Source organism: Hemicordylus capensis, chromosome 5, assembly GCF_027244095.1.
Source record: "Hemicordylus capensis ecotype Gifberg chromosome 5, rHemCap1.1.pri, whole genome shotgun sequence".
Lineage (NCBI taxonomy): Eukaryota > Metazoa > Chordata > Lepidosauria > Squamata > Cordylidae > Hemicordylus > Hemicordylus capensis.
In genome coordinates, this window is record NC_069661.1 from 129,415,172 (window position 1) to 129,436,961 (window position 21,790).

Below are 21,790 nucleotides of genomic sequence, written 5' to 3' on the forward strand. Positions count from 1 at the left end.
TCCAAAATATGTTTCAACAAATTAAAACAAGCACACCATTAACTCTCAATATTACCAATTAAAGTTGGTCCTTGCTGCCAATTAGCCTTCAGGTGATTAATATAGTAATTATTAAACTGATTAGCTCTTGAAGCCTTAGCTACAATATGGTAGAAAGAAATTGTGATAAATTGATGCCGCAACAGTGACATGGTAGACATTTCATATTGCCTGGTATGTTTCTAATGATGGTTTGTTTATCTTTGAATATCCAATTTGTACCCTACCTAGGTGCATCACAATGTTGGAGTAGGACCCAAGACAAAAAGTGAAGGTTGGCCCCTGGCCCTCCCCCCCCTACCTTTTTTGCCTCTCTCCACTGTATTTTTGCTGTAGAAGAACTGTAATGACATGGCAAGGGAGCAGTGAAAGAGTATTATAGTTCTACCCTATTATTTTTAACGAGGACAAAATTCAAAAAGGATCTCTAAACTCCTTTAACTGAAGATCCTTTCAACAGTATCTCAGTTTTGAAAAGGAAGAGGAAGTAGAACTATACACACATTCAGGGAAAATGTGATTAAGTAAAAGGAACCAAGAGGTTCTCAATTAAAGAAAGCAGATTTATGACATGAAACAGAGGGCAACGTATACTCAGTCCAGTTACTTACATTCCAACACTAACCACAGATTGTTTTAAGCTTGTAAAACTAGCAAGCAAAACTCCAAATGTATTATAATATTCTGCTCTGCCAGTTACATCACAAATTATGTTTGTTGAGACAGGTGAGAAAGAGCTATGACACAGACAAAAAAGTAGAACTACACACACATTGAGGGAAAATGTGAAAGATCAACACATGGTGGCCCAGTGGGGTCCCTGGCTGATATATCATGCAACTTGAAATTCACCTTGTAACACTGCATTTGTGCAGTGTTCGTTCCATTGGCCATATCAATGCACAACTCCAGCTGCACAATTTCTGTGACTATGTGAGTTGCACTCTTGCACAACTGCTCAAATGCATAATTACAAGGTGAATGAAAAGATGTGCCGTATGTTAACCACAGTCACCTATTTCAGCCAGTCCCAGTCATATCTCTTCATATTAGACATAAGCAGGGCTCCACACATTTTGGCTGGCTTTAATAGGCAAGCCTAAACCTACAGTAGCCCTGCCCCTGCCTGTGCAACCCTGCATGCTTACTCAGAAGATAGGTTCCACTGTGTCGAGTGGAGATTACTTGCAAGTAAGTGTGCACAAGTGTGGAACCTTAAAGTACAGTCATATGCATGTTTACTTGGACCTAAGTCCTACTGTGTTCAATAGAGTTTATTCCCAGATAAGTGCTACACTGATGGACCCTGTTATCCATGGGGGTTCCATTCCAGCAGATTTCTGCAGGTTATGAAACCGCGGATAACAGGGCATGAGGCAATGGAAATCGGGGGTTAGGTTCCTGAAGCTGCAAAAAATGGTGGGAAAGGGCAAGGAATTGCAGATATAATCACAATAAAGTGCCCTACAGTGCTTCATGAGTCTGCAGCTGTCCTGCAATGTCCCACCAAAGTAAAAGGCAAAGGTAAAGTGTGCTGTCGAGTCAGTGTCGGCTCCTGGTGATCACAGAGCCCTGTGGTTGTCTTTAGTAGAATGCAGGAGGGGTTTACCATTGCCTCCTCCCGTGCAGTATGAGATGATGCCTTTCAGCATCTTCCTGTATCACTGCTGCCCAATATAGGTGTTTCCCATAGTCTGGGAAAAATACCAGCTGAGATTCAAACCAGCAACTTCCGGCTTGATAATCAAGTCATTTCCCCACTACTCCATTAGGTAGCTCCCCCAAAGTAAAACATCTGCCATTCTTCCGTGACTTTTCATGGGGAATTTCTTTTTTTTAAATGAGCCACAAAATGGCTCCTTTTTCCAAAATGGTGGCCAGAAATGATTTTGGAGGTCATTTCCGGCCAACCCAACATCGTGGATATGTGAAAATTAACACTCCCCCCCCATATCCCAAGGTTTGGTGTTAGTTACCCAACCACAGATATTTGGAACCTCGGATGTCAGATCCACAAATAGCAAGGTTTACCTGCATAAACTAACATGCAGCAACATGCAGCGGGCAATTTTTCACCACCAAATATTCTCATGGAGAATGTTCTGCCCTTTGCATCACCGCAAACAACATGCCAAATCAGATCACAATCCATTTAGGGCACTGGGAAAATCTGCATCATAAAATGTTCTGAGAAAAAATCTTATACATATTTCATTCAAATTGCATGGAAAATTGTTCTGGATGCTTTCCCAAAAATTTGGCAGAAAACCCATAGCATTGCTTATAAGGAAGTAAATCCCATTGAACTCAATTGGGCTTACTTCCAGCTGGACACAAGACTGTGCTGTTTGGCCCTAGCATTTTCATTGCCCAGTGCCAAAAGGGCAAGCTCCAGCCTAATTCTCTTGCTTGGAGCTGGAGAAGGGTATGGTGATCACTGCCCTCTTCAAAGAGCATCTGCAGGGACAATCCCCACCTCCTCTCTCAAGCTGGAGAAAGAGGTTGGGACTCTTCCCCGAGAGCAATGGACCATCACCAATACCAGGATGGTGAGTGGAAACATTGGCCTCTGGACATAATTTCAAGGGTAAGGAACCACTGTTCCCAATAACAGGGATTCCCAGATGTTGTTGACTACAACTCCCAGCATCCCAAGCTGCAGTGGCCTTTGGCTGGGAATTATGGGAGTTGTAGTCAACAACATCTGGGAATCCCTGGTAGAGGGGACATTGCAAGGAACAACTAATTATATCACTCTTAAAATTCCCTGCTAAGTGGGCAAAGGGGCACCTTTGAAAGTGGTGGTTCCCTTATATAAATAAATAATATTTCCTTAAATAAATAAATAATCATTCATACACACACACACACGCCCGCACGCCCGCACAGGTGCAGAAATAAAGAAAGTCTGGGGACAGGGCAGGCTCAGGCCAGCTGCTCCACCACATGTTGATTTTCCATACTTTCCCTGAACATGTGAAGAAGTTGTTACCAGGCCATGGATAATTAATAAAGCAGGATTGCGATTTGTGACTTCAGTGACTAATGCCAGATACAATTACAGTGAAAGAGAACTGAATATATGGAATATGGAGTCATCACCATGGTAACTCTGACCTGCTGACTGTACAAGATGCTACCAATTGCCACAGATTCCTGTATGAAGTCCAACTACCTACCTTGCATTTCACCAAGTCTACAACTCTCTCTTCCGTTGACTGTCCAGCCTTGGGCCGCACAAGAATATAAACAGCTTTCACATCAGGGCTGGAGCGCAGCAGCTTTTCCATTAGTACTTTGCCCATAAAACCCGTGGCCCCTGTAACAAGTACTGATTTCCCATTGTAGTAAGCTGCAATGGAAGACATGCTGTTTTCAGTTTTTCCTCCTTCCAGCTTCTTTGTAGAGGTACCTAGCAGAAAGATGAAAAGAGTTTAAGGCATTAACATGTTAGCATGTTCTGATTTGTCATATGGAACAGTCCTATTGGTAGGGTTGCACTGCACGTCTGTGCTATTGGCAGTGATGGAATGTGAATATGTATTGTCACATGGTAAAGGGTTTTGTGGTTCGGGATGTGCCTGAACTGCCTCGGGCAGCCACAGGCAAGGTGGGGATCGGGTCCTTTAAAAACAAGGTAAGCAGATCCTTACCTGCTCCTCCGCCACCTCGCCGCTTTCCTGGGAGCAGGGCTTGCATTTCAAAAGGCCGCACACGGCTGCAAGGCTGCTCCCAGCAGCCTGGGTGCGGTGTTGGCATGCACATGGCTGCCGCATATGCGTGGTGGCCACTGGCATGGTCAACATGGTGTTGCTGACCAAGCAAATGGCTATGTGTTCCAATGCAGGCTACTGGGAGTAGCACTGCAGCCATATGCGCAGCTCTGAAATGCAAGTGCCATGCCAGGAAAAGCGGCGGGGCTGCAGAGGACCTGCTTACCTTGTTTTTAAAGGACCAGATCCCCGCCCCACTGAACCAGTTTGGCTAGGGGCGCCCAAGCCAGTTTGGTGCTTCCCTAGGGAGGTGCTGAATTTGTTTGGGCACATTACTATTTGTGGTGTTCCTTATCCCCCTGAAATGCTAAGGACTGGCTCGGATATATGGTTTCTTCTTAACCACAAAATGTGGTATCTCTCTTTTGAACATGTGTTCATATCTGGATGTGTCATATTAAGGAATCTGATCAAGTCATCCTATGCATCTCAGGATAAAATGAGGATGATCAGTTCAAAGACAACAGTTTGACAACTCCTGGGGGAATGTCTGTCAGGAGATTGATGATCTACTTTGCCACTCAATTCAGAATACGTATCAGCTAGAAAGCTCAACTTTCATGGAGTTATTTTTCAAATGGAACTGCAGGTTCTATGGCTCAATCATTTAATGCATCAGTCCATTTCTGAATCTGGCCAAGGTCACTATTAAACAAAAGTAATTGATTAGATGTTATCCAGTAGGGGCTATTAAACATTTGTCTAGATTACACAGAGCACTGTCCACATACAAAAAGCTTTTAGTCACACAAATTTAGCTTATCACAGTCCGAGATTTCCAGTAACAGAGCAATGGAATAGATATGATGAATCACTCTACAAACAAAATTAAGGGCAAAAGAAATGGAGATCAGAAAACAGAATATTTTGGCACTAAATGTGCAGTTAGTATGTTTGTGTCTAAGCTTCTATATAAATATGGTTTATGAACTGGGTAGGTGGGAAATAATATTTTGTGCTACGCTGGGACTGTATTCCTTCCCACAGCAACACTTCATATATCCCCTCCCAGGCCATTCCTGAAGGTGGGGGACCCACCAGAGGAATATCTTATGCTGCAGAAATAGCTATAGTCAGCTGTAGTCAGTCATAATGAATGCTGTCTTGGATTTAGATTAGTCTCTGGGCTTCTTGGAAGAAGAGCGGGATATAAATGTAAGAAATAAATAATCAATCAACATATTGCTGACTGCTAGTGGAGGGTACTGATAGGTACAGAGCCTCCCCAAGTCCCCACCATTTGAGAGTTTTGGGAGGGACCACATTACATGCCCCCAAATGGGAAGCTGCCTTATATCGAGTCAGACCTTTGGTCCATCTAGCTCAGTATTATTGTCTACACTACAGAGACTGGCAGTGGTTTCTCTAAGGTTGCAGACAGGAGACTCTCTTAGCCTTATCTTAGAGATTCTGGGAAGGGAATTTAGAACCTTCTGCATGCAAGCATACAGGTGCTCTTTCCAGTGCAGCCCCATCTTGCACCCCAGATGTGGTGACAGCCAACAACCTGGATGGCTTTAAGAGGGGTTTGGATAACTTCATGGAGGAGAGGTCTATCATCGTCTACTAGTTGGAGGGCTACAGGCCACCTCTAGCCTCAGAGGCAGGATGCCTCTGAATACCAGTTGCAGGGGAGTAACAGCAGGAGAGAAAGCATGCCCTTAATTCCTGCCTGTAGGCTCCCAGTGGCATCTGGTGGGCCACTGTGTGAAACAGGATGCTGGACTAGATGGGCCATGGGCCTGATCCAGCAGGGCTGTTCTTATGTTCTTATCTTCTTCTGCCAATCAAGAGGGTACAATCACTTGCGGGGAGGAGGGTGAGAGACAGAACTGGGAGGGAGCAAGGAAAATCATTGACAGTGAGTGACAGCTGGTGTTAACAGTTGCACAAGACACAGGGGCTATATAAAGAACAATAGGGAAGAAACTGCCAAACACAAAAAACAAAGTGATGGCATCCCAAAAACCAAAAAGAAACAAACCTGAACCAAAAAAGGGGGGAAAAAGAAAGCAACAAAATATACTACGCCAAACAAGAAAACAAAGAAAACTGTTCTGACAACACTACATTTCACCTTCCTGTTGCCCATCAATGCTCTATTCTGCAACTTCCTCCTCTATATGAGATTTCAGATCTGATGCAACATTTTTGTCGTAGCTTCCACTTGTTAGATTTATTTATTTATTTTTCCACTTATAACCCATTCTTCCTCCAAGTAGCCTAGAGTGATGTACATGGTTATGTTTTTCCTTAAAACAACCCTGTGAAGTAGGTTAGACAAACAGAGCAGGGACTAACCCAGATTCTCCCAGTGAGTTTCATGGCTGAGTGGGGGATTTAAACTTGATGCTTCCTTGTCCTAGTCCAACACTCTTAACCACTACATCATGCTGCCTCTCAATTGTATAATTATGCTTCCAGTTTAGGTACAGTTAGTGTTTGGTTCCTTTTAGGAAAAACAAAACAAGAACTGTATTTGCCTATTATAATATAATGAAAAAAGAAATTGTTAATATTTATAAGAACTTTTGTCAATCTGACATGAATTCAAGCATAAAGCAGCTCCAGAATTATCATCTTTTATTGCATTTTTATTATGGTTCCTCAAAATTATTAGGTGGTATTAGTGATGTAGTGAGCTGCAGCAGGTTTTCCAAGTAATGTTTTAAAAATGCAGTAGGAACATTTCAGCTAGGGATGTTCACGAACTGAGATTCATACACAGGTTTGGTGCCGAACCAGTTCGGCAGCACTCTGTGTGTGTGGGAGGGGGGTGAGTGGTGAGCGAGATCTTTTAAAAGGAAGAGAGCAGGTCCTTACCTGCTCTTTGCTACCCCATGCAGTTTCCTTCTGTGGCAGAACTCCTCCCAAGAACCCATGCATGGCGCCAGCATGTAGTGCAAACATGTATGGGTGCCATGTGTGTACTGGCATTGCATGAGGAGTGCTGCCACAGAAGGAAACTGCATGGGGTGGCAGAGAGCAGGTAAGGACCTGCTCTGCTCCTTTTTAAAGATCGCACTCGCACTTCCATCCACCAGCAGTGCTGGACTGGTTTGGACCTTGTCTGAACCAGTTTGGTGCCAAACCTCTGCACAAACCTTGATTCATGAACCTGCAGCTCTTCCCACCCCAAGCTTTGGATGCCTGTCTACAGGTGGTTTTAATACCCATTTCTTGTTGTGGATTTCATTTCCATCCACCCCGAGCCGTACCCCCACCCCCATTATTCTTGAATACTTTTAGATCCAAGAGGTGGTTCAACCATTCTTCTAAACAGTTGTAATGACTTGGGAAATACAACTAAGGAGTTGAATTATTATAGATAAATAAATTCATGGAGAACAGGTCTATCAGTGGCTACTAGTCTGGTGGCTGTCAGCCACCTCCAGCCTCAGAGGCATGATGCCTCTCAATACCAATTGCAGGGGAGCAACAGCAGGAGAGAGGGCATGCCTTCACCTCTTGCCTGTGGGCTCCCCAGAGGCATCTGGTGGGCCACTGGGTTAAACATGATGCTGGTCTAAATGGGCCTTGGGCCTGATCTAGCAGGGCTGTTCTTATGTTCTTAAAAGGTATGGATTTGAAATCACAGAATTTAAGCACCTTGTTACACCCAAAGGGTTGAAAGGTATGATGAGGAAAATCTACTTACTTTTGTTAAATTTAGATGTAAAACCTTTGTCTTTTAGGTATAAGTGGGGAACAGATATTGGAGAGGGAAATTCAGCTATTTTTAGATAGACTACTTATACTATGCCAGAGCAGTTAAAGATTATATCTATTATGTAAAACATTTAAGTTTAAAATGATACAAATATTTACTCTGCCCTTTTTGATATTGATAGTGAATTTTGTTTGTATTTTGTTTGAATTCTATTTGCTAGTTTTATGTGAGGCATCAGTTACATAATTTATATTATTGTTTTGTGTGTTTTAAATTAAAAAAAATAAATAGGTTTTTTTTGTTTTGTTTTTAAAAGACAAATTCATAGTTTTCAAACTTTACACCCCAAGGGAACCTTTTCTTCATCAACTTGTCTGCATGTCTGCCCAGAACTGCTTCACGTTGCAGAGAATTATCACTGTCCTGTCTGTATTTAGAGTGCACCCTAGAATACATAAACATTCCACTATGGATGTGCAGTGCTGGAGGAAGATGGTTAGCAGTGGGAAAACTTCTTCAGTTCTTTCAGAGAAGCTTGAAATTACTGAACTTTTATTTAAAGAATGTCACGGTTCTGCAGAACACAGTTCAAAAGCCATTGTCAGAGAGGATAACTGTGTCAATGGTAATTAGTAATGAGAGCTCAGTGGAGCCTCCATGTTCCAAGGCCCTATACCTCTGATTACTAGATAATACAAATAACACGCATGGGGGAAGAGCTGCTGTTTCATGCCATACTTGTTAACTTCATGTACATATTTAAAACAAGGATGTCAAACTCAAATCTAGTGGTGAGCTGGATTGGATTCCGATGCACCTCTGGGGGTGCACATAGCCTCGTACCTCCTTCTGTTGCCTCATGCCCACCTCACAACCCCTTCTGTCTTCCTCCTCCTCCCCCCGCTTCTCTCATTCCCTTTCTTCTACCCTCTCTTGCCCTGCTACTTAAATTAGCTGAATGCACTGCTTTGACACCGTAATTTGCTCAGGCAAAATGTAAATATTTTTTGGTTAGTTTTTGGAAGAAATTCAAAATATCATATTTCCCAATGCTCAGGGAAAGCTTAATTTTTTTTTAATTTTTTGGCATTTAAGTAATTCTGAACATAACCATCATATTTTAACCATTATTGTTCTCAACAATAGGGAAAGGGGATGGGGAGGCTTGACGAGGGGGGGGGGGAGAAGGAGGGAGGAAAGGAGGGAGGAAGGGAGATGGGGAGGCTTGACGGGGGGGGAGAAAGTGGGGACAGAGTGAGTGTGTGTATGCGTGTGGAGAAAGGGGATGGGAAAGGTTTGATGAGAGAGAGACACTGACTGGGAAAGGGGATGGAAGAGGGGGAGAAAAATACTGGTAGCAGCAGGGGGAAAGAAGGAAGCCGGCTGGTGCTTTGGGGCATGGCAGGGGGGTGAGGGGGAAGGAAAGAGTTGCTCAAGGGAAAGAAGGAAGCCAGCTGGCACTTTGGATGCTGCTGCATCGATGGTGGGGAGGGGAGGAAGGAGCAACACAGAGGGGAGGAAGCCAGCTGGTGCTGAGGGCACTTTCGGTGAGTGAGTGATATCTTCTTGGTGCCAGGTGAATCCCCCAGGAGGGACATTCCATATGTGGGGTACCACAAATGAAAAGGCTCTCTTTCAAGCCAGAAGCCTCGATGTAGAAGGCAGGGGGGAAAGAGGTTCTCTGATGAAGATTTCAATGTTGGACAGACTTAAGGGGAAGAACAGGCATGGAGGGAAGCTGGCAGCAGACCATGCCCCCTGGCCCCACCCCTCGCATCTGACATCAGATGCAGGGGGCCAGCCAGCCACACTCCTGCATCTGGCGTCGGATGCAGGGGCATGGTCTCCCTCCCAAACGGGGCCCCGTGGCCCCGTTTGGAAGGGAGATTGGCCCGTGCTGCATGGGCAGTGCGGGCTGGAGCAACTTTTCCTGCCTTTAAAGGTAGGGAGAGCAGTTCCAGCCATGCTGCCAATGCGATTTCCCTCCAAAACTAGCCCAGTTTGGGAGCAAAATAATGCCCGCTGTGTCTGACATCAGATGCAGGGGGCATGTCTGGTGCCATGAGGCGAGGCCCCTGGGGGCGGAGGCCTGGGTTCTTTGAACCCATTTGCCCAATGGTGGCTCTGCCCCTGGGGAAGAAGGTGGTCCCTTACCTTCCCAGGGGCTGACTACTGCTTGAGTACTGGATTATCGGACTGTTGGTTTCATCCAACAGGACTGTTCTCCTCTCAATAATAATAATAATAATAATAATAGCAGCCTTGTTGAACTGTAGGCCTAATGTGTGACCTTTAGCCACCAATATTGAAGAGTCACAATTTAAGCCTACTTTCACATGTGTGTAAGCTCCATTTATTCCTTTCAGCAAATACTTTCCACTAGCATTATTCTCTGCATCTAACTCTATAACCAACCAGAACCTCAGGGATGCTTGAGGGCCTTGGGACAAATATATATATAAATATAAATATTAATATTAAAAAATAAAGTAAAATAAAATAAATAAAATCAGTATATACAAATATAGATGCATCCTAAGCAGAGAGAAACTCCCTTTTACTAAAATATTTATTTTAATTTATTATTTATTTAACATATTTCTATACCACCCAAAACTTGTGTCACTGGGTGATTTACAATTGAAACAATTAAAATCATTTAAACATTAAAATCATTTATACTAAAAACATTTAAAATCCAACAATAAAAGTATTAAAATAATAAATCTAATTAAAAGCCTGGGTGAACAGATGCATCTTGACTGCCTTTTAAAAAGTTGCCAGAGATGGGGAGGCTCTTATTTCAACAGAGAGCACATTCCAAAACCCAGGGGCAGCAACATCCAGAGAAGCCCCATCCCTGAGTAGCTGGTGGCAACCACGGACGAACCTCTCCAGATGATCTTAACAGGCGATGGGGCTCACGGTGAAGAATATGTTCTCTTTAATACCCAGGGCCCAAGCTGTTTAGGGTTTTATAGATAATAACCAGCATCTTGTATTTTGCCCGGAAACTTATTGGCAGCCAGTGTAGCTCTTTCAACACAGGTGTAATATGGTCTCTCCTAGATGACAAGACCAGCCTGGCTGCCGCACTCTGGACCAACTGCAGTTTCTGGACTATGTACAAAGGCAGCCCCACATAGAGAACATTGCCATAGTCCAGCCTGGAGGTTACCAGCATATGTAACCATTCTGAGGTCATTCATCTCAAGAAACGGATGCAGCTGGTGTATTAGATGAAGCTGATAGAAAGCATTTCTGGCCACCGCCTCAATCTGGGACACCAGGGAGAGGTTTAGATCCAGGAGCACCCCCAGACTGTGTACCTGTTCCTTCCAGTGGAGCATGACCCCATCCAAAATTGACATATCAAAATAATCTCCGGAGTTCCCGCCCCACACAATAAGTTTCTCCATCTTATCTGGATTCAGCCTCAGTTTGTTATCCCTCATCCAGCCCATTACCACCTCCAGGCAGGCATTTAGAGAGGTTATGCCTTCTCCCGATGATGACGATGACATGGAGAAATAGGTTTGGGTGTCATCAGCATATTGATAACAACCTGCTCCAAATCTCCTGACGATTTCTCCCAGTGGTTTCATGTAGATGTTAAACAACATCGGACACAATATGGAGCCCTGAGGGACACCACAGGAAAGTTCAGATGTTGAACAACAACAGTCTCCAAGAGTCACCATCTGGAATCTGCCCATGAGGTAGGAGCAAAACCACTGCAAAGCAGTGCCTCCCACCCCCAATACCCTCAGACATTCCAGAAGGTCAATAGTATTGAAGGCTGCCAAGACATCCAAAAGGACTAACAGAGTCACACTCCTTTTGTCAATTCCCAACTGGAGATCATCCATCAGACCGACCAAGGCAGTTTCCTCCCCATAGCCTGCCCGAAAGCCAGTTTGAAATAGGTCTAGAAGATAATCAGTTTAGCAAATTTTTGAGAACAAATGGCCAACATTCTGATTAATGCAGCATGCATGTGCCAGGAAGATGTGTCCGTGCTGCAGAGAGCATTCCTAGCTGTGCAGCTTCCGGCATGCACGAGAGGGCAGCACATTTCGATGATCTGCTCTGCCTCCAGAAGTGCCCTGTGCCACCCGAAAAAAATGTCTCTGAGGGCTGCACCGTTCTCAGCGACATTTTTTTGGATGACACTGTCATTTGCTCCACCCTGCTGCACATATGGTTGCAGTGGTAGTGGGAAAGCTCTCTGCAGCACACACATCTTCCTGGTGCATCCAACTGTAGTCAGGATGCCAGCTAATATATTGTGTTACCATTTGGCCCTGATTCCCACTATTTACCATTTCAAGAATGTTTTGGATATTGCCAGTGAGCATTTCTAATACCAATGTTTAACGCTTGGTAACAAATTTTAGCAATTTAAGAAAAGCTGTATGTTAAATCCAATAACCCTGGATTTTTCAAGCGCAAGGGAAAGGGAAACCCTGGATTTTTCAAGAGCAAGGGAAAGAATTGTTGTGTTTCATCATAATAGAAATTCATATAACTGCAGAATCTTTTGACTTTAGGCAAGAGCACAGTCTCCTATAGCCTCCAAAACCACCAACTGCTATTGTAGTTTTCTTTAGAAAATATTAGTAGACAAGGGTTGCCCCTGCAAAACGTTCAACAAGCCTTCTTCAAGAGCATGCCCATTCTCCTCACTCAGTCACCCAAATGTAGACTAAGAGAGAAAGCCAAACCAGAAGTGCCCCAGTTTTAGCAGAGAAGGTTGCCCAAAATAGGACATGACAGGGAAGGGGGGATGGTGAAATTAAAAAACACGAGCAGCTAAAAACAGAACGTTCAGCCAGACCGCTAGGATAAATAGCATGAGGACTAAAATGGGAGCAAATCAGCCGGGCATGCACTAACCAGTTGCTGAGAGAGAGAAAACACCTGTTGAGCCATATCCCCAACATGACAATTGCTTTGCTCTGGAATATGCACCCACCTGCCCCAACTAGTTACAAGATGTTGAGCAGATGCAGTTGTATCCCATTGGCACAGACCTGTACAACACAGAGCTTATCCTTAACTCTGTATACAGACCTGTGATGGTGCAAGGAGGGCACACTATGGGGCACAGAGAGAAAAAAATAGAAGGCAAAACCACTTTTTTGTGGTTAATGTACTGATGCAGCCCTCTTAGATTTTTTAAAAAATGTAAATGTGACCCTTGGAGCTATTGGAGTTGTTCATCCTTGGGTGTGTATATATATATATATATATATATATATATATACACACACACACACACACACACACACACACACACACACACATACATATATATACATACACACACACACTTGCTAGATGAGTCTTACTTTATCATACTGCCTAAAAGATGAATGGGCTACTATTTCAAAGTTTTTCCTAACTGTGACACTTATGTAGTAAGTAAGTGCACATTATTCAGCAGAACACAGATCTGCTCCTCAAGATCTCAATCAACAGAAGGCATTGTGTGATGTTCCTCAGTCAAGCACTTGTATCCATTAAAAATTGAGTCAGTCAAACCTAGCTAAGTGAAGCAAAAACAAACAGCCATTTCATAGGATTCAACTGGTTTAGAGACTGCAATTTTCAATTTTTCTTGGATGGTGAAACAGCTAAGAATCGAACACCTAGCACATTTGTAAATCAAATTGAAATGCTTTTAACATTTCACATACTCTTATTTTATTCTGCATATTCACCATCCTAGTTGGCAAAGTATAGGAGTGTGTGAGATAGGAACTGTGAAGGGTTCTTTTTCCCTGTGACTGCCATACTGTGGCTCATCAGTATGGGTTGTGCACTGAGCATGCTCGAGAGACAGGACCAAAACATGTGCGGCTAGTTTCCTGTTGCCAGAGGGCACCATATCCCCAGTTCTGGGACTGTAGCGTAGAGTGTGGCACGTGTAGAAAGAGAGAAATAGCCTAGAAAGGCAACAGGTTAAATACACAGGAATCATGGAGGACACATACTGTTATGTTCAGGAAGGTGGCTCCATCCAAGATACAAAGAACCAACCCCAATAACTAGATACATCTGGAGCTGGGCCTGATGAGCTCCAGTCAAAGGAGAAAAGAACCCTTCACGGTAAGTCCAATGTTCCTTTTCCCCCTGTGCTGGAGCTCATCAGTATGGGACATGCCCAAGTGGTATGCGAAAGAACAACTGGGGGGGGGGGGAGAATGTATTCAAACTACCTGTTTGAAGACCGTGCGCCCAAAGGTCACCAGGTATGTCTACAAGGAGAATATTTGTAGTGATGAATAAGGAGAGAAATGGAAGAGCAGAATGGCTACTATACCGCATCCAAGGAGTGCATGCCGAGAAGGCTGCTATGGCTGCCCTGGGCGTAGAGAGAGCTGTGATCCTTCTAGAACAGGTATTGAAGGAGACAAAGGGAAGTCAGATATGTGAAATACCTGACCTATAGTGCGCCTGATCTAGATGCGTAGAGCCCAGCAAATGTGTAAGCCAGGTCTTTCTCTGTGGTGAGGTGGGAAAGGACAAGGTCATAAGACCGGTGGAAGGAGGGATCAGGTTTAAGTACCATGTAGTCAACGTGGACATGCAGAGTCCTTATGTATAATAAAGCAGTCAGCAAAGGCACTGTGTGGGATGAAGATAAAGTGATCGCAATGACCTAGTATGGCAAAAACTAGAGAGAGGAAGAAGATAAGGGTTTGAATGGTAGCAGGAGAATGGCATTAAAGGCCGCATTCAAGTACCCCAATAGTAAAAAAACACTGGACAATAGGGGAAGCCAATTGGAGGCCCATCAGAGAAAAATTGGGCACTGTGGGAATGTTGGACAGAACCACCATGCTCTCAAAAGTTTGGAATCAAAGCCAGAACAAAGGTATGGCATTTGAGAGAATTGGAACGCAGACCAAAGCTCTAGACTGGTGGAGGCAAGGACTTTGGCAAACCCCTAGCCAATGGATTGATCATTTTCTGTGTATCTAGAGAAGCTGTCCATGTCGTCTGAAGGGCTAGACATTAGATGGATGCTGGGAAGCCGAGATGGAATGTTGTGCAGCATGCGAGTAGCCCTCAACCTAAGATGTACCGTTGGAGCCATACTGGGACAGATGGATGAGAGGCCCTTAAGGGAGAGGATCCCTGTGGAGGGGGAGATGCCGAGGGTGGTAGACCGAGAGGTACACCAGTTGTGAGAACCCGGCCCTTCAGAGCCTATGGGATGCCAATAGGATCAACTCTGACTGCTGTAAGAACACTTCTCCGAAGATCTTATGAGGACTGGGCTCCAGTGATCTGGACCTGGCATGTCTGTCTGTGTGTGACTTTGTGGGTATGTTGTCTGAATGTATTAACACATGATGGCCCTAGAAGAAAGGCAGAATTGGATGAAGGCCAAGTGGGATGCTTCTAGTTCTAGCCAGTTGATGTTATTTCTTGGTGGTAGAGGAGACCAAAGACCTTGTGCATGTTGGGTTTCGTAGTGAGTGCCCCACCCTTTCGGGCTGGCATCCATGGTAAATGTGAGTCTTGGAGGTTCTGTTAGAGGGGAGCCTCTGCTGAAGTTGAGGAGAGCCCCCATAACAGGGAGTGAGAAACTGGGAGGGAACCAAATCTGATTGTGAGTGGTCACCTAGATGAGAGCTTGCAACAGAACAGGAGCAATTGAAGAGATGGCAGTGACATGTCGATTGGGGAGTGTACTCCATACACAATACCATCGATCTCCTAGACTTGTGAGAGAAGCCTGAGGTCTGTGGGGTAACAACGTGAAGAGGCTGGGTGAGCACAGAGACTGTGTCCTTCTCTTCCTGGGGAGCAACATGAATGACTAGGTGGTATCTAAAGTGCTCCCAGGTGTAGAAGAGACTGAGACTAGCCAAGATGGCCCTTCTCTGGGTGACGATGAATCTGTGGCAGTACATGTACAGTGGCATTGGACTCACATCTCTTTCTGCTTTCTGGAAGACAGAGGTCTGATCAAGGATTGCGGGGTGTATATATCTGCTCTACAGGTGGGAGGTGCATTGAGTGTTACCATTACCTACGTGAGTACGCAGGGGACAGATGACAGTCCAAACTGGAGCACTGTGTACTGGTAATACAGATGGTTGTTCAAGCATCTTAGGAATCTCCTGTGATCCGAACGAATTGAGATGTGGGAACAGACCTCTGAGACGTCCACTGATGCTGTGAATACATTTGCACAGATAGTCACCTATATGGCATGAGGTCCTTTCTGATGAACTTGTTGAATTTCTAGAGATCTAGAAATGCCTCTGAAGAGCCATCTTCTTCGAGGTGATGAATAAGATAACACTTTGATGTATTTCTGTTGAGGGTACTGATTTGATTATCCAAGTCTGTAGATGATGACGGATGGGTAGAATATCTGGAGGAGTGGCGAGAAAGTATAAGGAATAGGCCTGAGAATGGTGACTATGACTATGCCTTGGGAGGTGGGCATATATGTCGAAGCAAAGTCAAGGAGTCTGCTTATTACTGGGTTGGAGACATAGTGTTCCACTGTGCTGAGGATTGGGATGAATGTAAGAGACTCTTGTATCCAAGAAGCTTTCTATAGTTTGTTTCCACGGGGAGCAGCCCAACTTCCTGAATCTGGTGCCCTGGTAGAAACTCATTGCCTGAGTTTCCTGATGGGAAGGCATTTATTTTATCTTATTTTACTTAAAATCTCTGGTCTCTACCATGATTGGGTCCAGAAATGGTTCGAGGAGCTTGGCGCTTGCCAAAGGAGAGGACATAAATGCAAGTTTGGACTTTATGTCAACCTTCCAGAGTGCTGGCTGGATAGATCTGTGTACCATCACTCTGAGTGCTAAAGGCTTGGAGGCAGGTTGTATACAATTTTAGGCTGGAGTCTGCCATAAGTGCTGCTGCTTTTGCCAAATATTGATCTCTTGGAGATGCTCAGAGTTCTCAGACAGAACAGAAGAAGCGAGTTCCTATGCACAAGAACTGAGGCTCTTGCAAGGAAGGAGTTACTGGTGGTTGCTTGACAAAAGTAGTGGATGCCTTGTGGGCATTCCCGAGGAGTAAGTTGCAATTTCTGTTCCCTGGCAGTTCTGGATGGTATTCCCCTTTGTAGCTGAAGGGTGATCCTGAGGCCAATTGCGCACCAAGGAACAGCGAGGTGAGCCATAACTTCTGGCAAAGGTGTGTCATGTCTCCCAGGGAACTCCCAACCAACCTAGAGGGGCCAGATTGTTACCATGATGGCAACAAGACCCTGCGAAAGAGGGGTAATGGACTGTGGCAGTAGGGCTAGAAGAGGGAGGAAAGAAAGGTTTGATCTAGTCCTGTTGATATAAACACAAAACCCACAGCTGACCTATTACACATGTAATCTCCCATGCAAACACAAACCAGGGGAAAACCTGCTCAGCAAGTGGAGCAACCCATGCCTGCCACCACAAAACCAGCTCCCCTAGTTGAGCATTTTTAATGGAGAGATGTTAATGACCACCTATTTACCTTGGTAAGTAAGATCCCAAATGAGAGAGGTAGGAAGGGAGAGGAAAAGGTCTTGTTGGACTACCTCCTCTTCAGATAACACTCCTTCCTCTTACTGGATCCCACAGGATTGCTTGGGTTCAAGGAGCAGACTGTGAGGCTTCAGGATCAGATGCTGTTAGCCAGTTGTTCACACGTGAACTCCTATCCAAATGCACATCAGGGGGGACCCTGCTCAGCAAAGGAAACAATTCATACTAGCTGCCACAAGACCAGCTCTTTTCCTGTGCAGGCTTTGAGCAGATAAGGAGGAAATGGGGATAATGCAGTGGCAGGCATGGGAAACAGAGGATCAGGTGGGAACTGAGGAGTTAAATTGTAATCTCCCATTCCATGCAACCAAAGTTGATCCTGTTGGCAAGGAACAAACTATGTCTGCCACAGGGGATCAGCCCACCCTCCTTGGGTACAACACAGGAGCACTGGGTTGCTGGTTCTGTTTGGGCAATGGAGAGATGCCTCAGAGGGGAGGAATGTTAACCCCTCGGTGTTTAAAATCAGAACTCCTGGGTGCTAAACTGCCCCACTCCAAAATGGGACTGGCCTCTCCTCAAGGACAATAGCCTGGACAGGAGGAGGGCAGTCGCCTAGCAGGGTGTCAGGTTCTGAGAGGAAGAAAGGAGCAGTGGGAGGAGGTGCTGGGGGTGGGGTGGGTGGGTTACGCTTATGCTGACACTACCTGGCCAAGAATTTTGGGCCAGTTGGGCACACCTGGTGGAATACAGTGGTATCAAGCCCAAATGGGCGAGGGAGGCATTACTTACAGGCTGCGCTGAGTATGTTTGCCACAACCATTTCCAGCAGGGTCACCAGCAAGATCCTGTGGTAGAGGGCTTGCCCTTAGGAGTCGCTGACTGCACAGACTCAAAAGGGGGGCAGCTAGAGCAATCACCACATCCTCCCCAGCAGGAGTGCTGGGTCGGCAGCAGGGGAGGGGATGCGGACCAGCCAGTTCCCCCTCAACCGCCATTGCCTCTTGTGTGGTTTGCTTAGACACCAATAGTTTGCCCAAAGGACAATGGTTGTCATTTTCTGGAAGGTAGCAAGTCTTGCTTCTTCGTTGACACATGCTCAAAAGAGATCTGCTCTTGAAGTGAGGAGGATTGAGGCGGCTCTGGCAGTACCCTGCAGCGTTTGGTCTGTTTGCAGCTTTTAGTGTGAGCCAGTGCTGCTGCTACAACTGTACCTGCTGTAGTGGCAGGAGCAGGGGCTATCTGCATAGGCAAGGCCAACCTATCCCATATTGGGGGTTGGAGGGCTCTTGCAAGGACATCTGGCTTTATCGATGGCTGCAGGTTCTCAAAAAAGGGGGCCCTGCAGGATATTGCTATAATCAGGAGGTGCTTGCTAAGGCACAAGGGGCAGGCAGGAATTGTATTTCTTTTTAGACAGTTCCGTCTGATCCCCGCAATCTTTTGATTTATTATTATTTTAATTTGCAGCTATTTTGTATGCACCAGCTGCCTCCACCCCAGCAAGCACCAGATCAGCTGGAGGAATTTCAATTCACATAGGCAAGGCCAAAACTGCCTAAGTAGGAGGGTTGAAGGGCTCTTGCGAAGGACTGATAGAACTGGAAGCTAGCTGCAGGCCCTCAGAAAGGGATCCTTGCAGCAGCTCTTCTGCCTGAGCAGGCTTCATACGGAGTAAAGGAAAACAAAAGTGAAACTAGAAATTGACAATGGTCTAATTAGGAATGGAAAAATGTTTAGGATTTAGGTTAAAATAAAGTGCTAAGATAGCCCCCTTCCCACCCTCACACAATCTAAGGGGATGGAGGAAGAAGAGAAATAAACGTTTAAAAAAGGAAAATGAGAAACTAGCCTGTCTTTCCCCCCAAAAAATGCTGGAGAGCTTTCACAGCCCCGCTACCTCAAGCAAGACAGGACTGGAACTGGGGATATGGCACCCTCCAGCAACAAGAAACTAGCCTCACATGTTTTGGTCCTGTCTCTCGAGCATGCTCAGTGCACAACCCATACTGATGAGCTCCAGCACAGGGGGGAAATACAGCAACTCTGCAATGTTGAGATATTGTTGGACAGGAGTGAGGACATCGTGTTCTGTAACCCAAAAAGAGGAAAAGGAGAAGCGATGTTGCTCCATGCTTGCCCTTCAGAATGGTTTCAGTTGGAAGGGCATGAGTCAGCCCACAGAGTTTATTTCCTCATCACCACTGAGCCTGTACAATAGCTAACGAAATATGTAGATCTAGCAGCAGGATGAAAAGAAAGAAAGAAAGAAAGAAAGAAAGAAAGAAAGAAAGAAAGAAAGAAAGAAAGAAAGAAAGCCAGGATCTGATATTAACCTATAGTATAGAAGTTGTCTTTCTGAAAAGGAACAATACAACTCAATCTCAGGAATGACAGGGCTTGACCCAGGAGCTCTGCAACTCAGATGCGGATCCCCTACTCTCTGTACTGGTTGAAGAAGCAAACTGCGGGAAAATTGTGCCAGGACAATGCTAGGCTTTTTAAAAATGTATATTTTGTCATAGATTATTCTTGTATGCCATGCTGGGTGCTTGTCTTGCAGACAAGTGGTTTGCAAATAGTTTATTAAATAATTAAAACAGACAATGCTTAGCTTAAAAAAAAATCATTGTCAATTTTTTGCTAGATATTTTCTGTACTATAACTAGTTGGATTTTGGTGCCTGTGAGTAGCCCGATTTGTTCAGTATGCTATATGAGTATACAGATGTCTGTAAACCTGTTCATCTGTATGGGTGAATGACTGTGAATGACATACCTGCATTCATATTAAAAGTGACACTGGATACAGGCCCCTCAAATGCATCATTCAGATAGGAAGTGTACTGCTGTACCTGTATTAAACATAATGTGTGAATAACTGTACTTGTGTGCAGATCTGTAGCTCTGTACCTGTATATACTGTACACTTGTTGTATGAGTGTTGAACATAACATGTGAATGGGCCTAGTATTAGAACAATATGTGGTTTGATACATATCTTTCATTAGTTGGCACAATTTAGATATGGTAGCATATTTAAAACATTACTTCTCTCTGTAATTGAAGAATATAAAGTGGAAGACTATCTGTCAATGTCTTTATATCTTGCAACTCACAGAATATGACATTCTTTTTCATCATACAGTATGTTTTCTTCTTCTTCATTTATCTGGTATCCACCGATAATCTTTTTTAAAATTATCACCACTAAGCTGTGTGGAATCTATTTGTCCCATGATCACTATTTTCTGGGATTAATATATGTGCTGCTGAGATGCATGGACTTATTGAGCCCACAATGATATTTTCATAAATCAAACTAGACATTTGGCTTATGAAGGATGTATAAGGTATAATCACTTGGCTGCACTGTTCCCTCCAAGGCGTGCGCATGTGTGCGCGCTCACAAGTTTTCTGATGTCTGCTCAGTTAATTTTAGATCCCGCTCAGGTTGAATTCTGTCACCCAGAACAAAACTCATTCTGCACAGAAATGAAAAAAAAATTAGAGGGACCCAGTGTTCCCTCTAAGGCATGCGCATGTGCACGTGCTCACATTTTTTTTAAATGTCTGCTCAGTTAATTTTAGATCCTGCTCAGGTTGAATCAGGAAGGCCCCACTCTGAATGCATGTGTGCACACACTGCCTTGATACTCCCGCCCAGAACAAAACTCATTCTGCACAAGAGATTAAAAAAAAAATCAGAGAGAACACTGGAGGGACCACTGCTTGGATGTATGTGTGTGTGTGTGTGTGTGTGTGTGTGCAGTATGCAAGCCAACAGAAATCCTAACTCCAAGATCTAAATTCTAGAGATAGAGTGCCACTAAGCTCTCCCATGTGATCAGGTAAACAGTGGGGTGATGGACTGTCCATATTTTTGAAATGGAAGCAAAAAGGATGAAAAGTTGCTAGGCTGCAGGACATGCCTGATGACAATCTTACAAATCTGCTGTGGCTGAGTGGCCTCTGATCCTGCTGCACTCCTCAGGGCAGAATTGCCCCTCCTCCATGTGTTCCAACTGTCTCCTTTTACTAGGAACAGCTCCTATCTTGTAGCACCTGTCCATGCAAAATCACAGTCCCCTTTTGTCCCTTTTTTCAGGGAATAATCTTTGGGGACTGTCATGTTAAAATAGTGTTAGTGCAAATTGCTGGCATTGCTCAGCCTTCAGTTTCCTCCCCAGTGTCTCTAGCAGTTACTGAAAATCTATAAAACCCGTCTCCAGTGCACATTCAGATAAGTTAAAACGCATGAAAGATTCACATCCTACCCACAAGATTGGCTCGACACTGATATAGCAAAGAGCAGGCTGGATTTCACATCCTACCATGTAACACACATCACTACTAAAATCACTTCGGAACTATACTGTAGAACAATTATGCTTTTCTAATATATATTCAACCAAAAGTATGATAACCCCCGTTGCAAAATAAAAGAATACAGCAGGCAGAAACGAGCCCCCCAGTGCATATTGGGTAAGTGCGCTCAAGTGGTCATCCTTGGTAGGATAATAGGAATGATGATGGTGGTGATACCATATCCCTATTTCCATCTGGGAGATGTTTGAGATGTGTTATACAATTCTGTGGTATAGATTTGAAATACTATGTACAGTTCTGGCCAAAAAGGATATTTTAGAATTATCCTTTAGAATTTAGAAAGTACAGAAGTGGGCAATCAAGATGATTAGGAGTCTAGAGCACCTTCTTTAGGAGGTAAGGCTAAAACAATTGAGGCTTTTTATTTGATTTTATTTAAAAAGGTGACTAAGGGAAGACATGATAGATGTTTGT

The 21,790-nt window shown here is 44.4% G+C and overlaps 1 protein-coding gene across 6 annotated transcripts in view; it reads right to left on the reverse strand.

Moving 5' to 3' along the window:
- FAR2 (fatty acyl-CoA reductase 2) overlaps positions 1 to 21,790 on the reverse strand; it is a 181,466-nt gene that overhangs the window by 86,803 nt on the left and 72,873 nt on the right. For 5 of the 6 annotated variants that reach the window (XR_008309155.1, XM_053258243.1, XM_053258242.1 and 2 more), the window contains one exon: positions 3,219 to 3,451. Coding sequence is in view for 4 of the 6 variants with exons in the window: in XM_053258240.1 (XP_053114215.1) it covers positions 3,219 to 3,451 (233 nt within the window). In the remaining 2 variants the exon portion in view is untranslated. Of the gene's footprint in view, positions 1 to 3,218; positions 3,452 to 21,790 lie in introns of those variants that run through there. The other variant, XM_053258244.1, reaches the window with a different exon arrangement.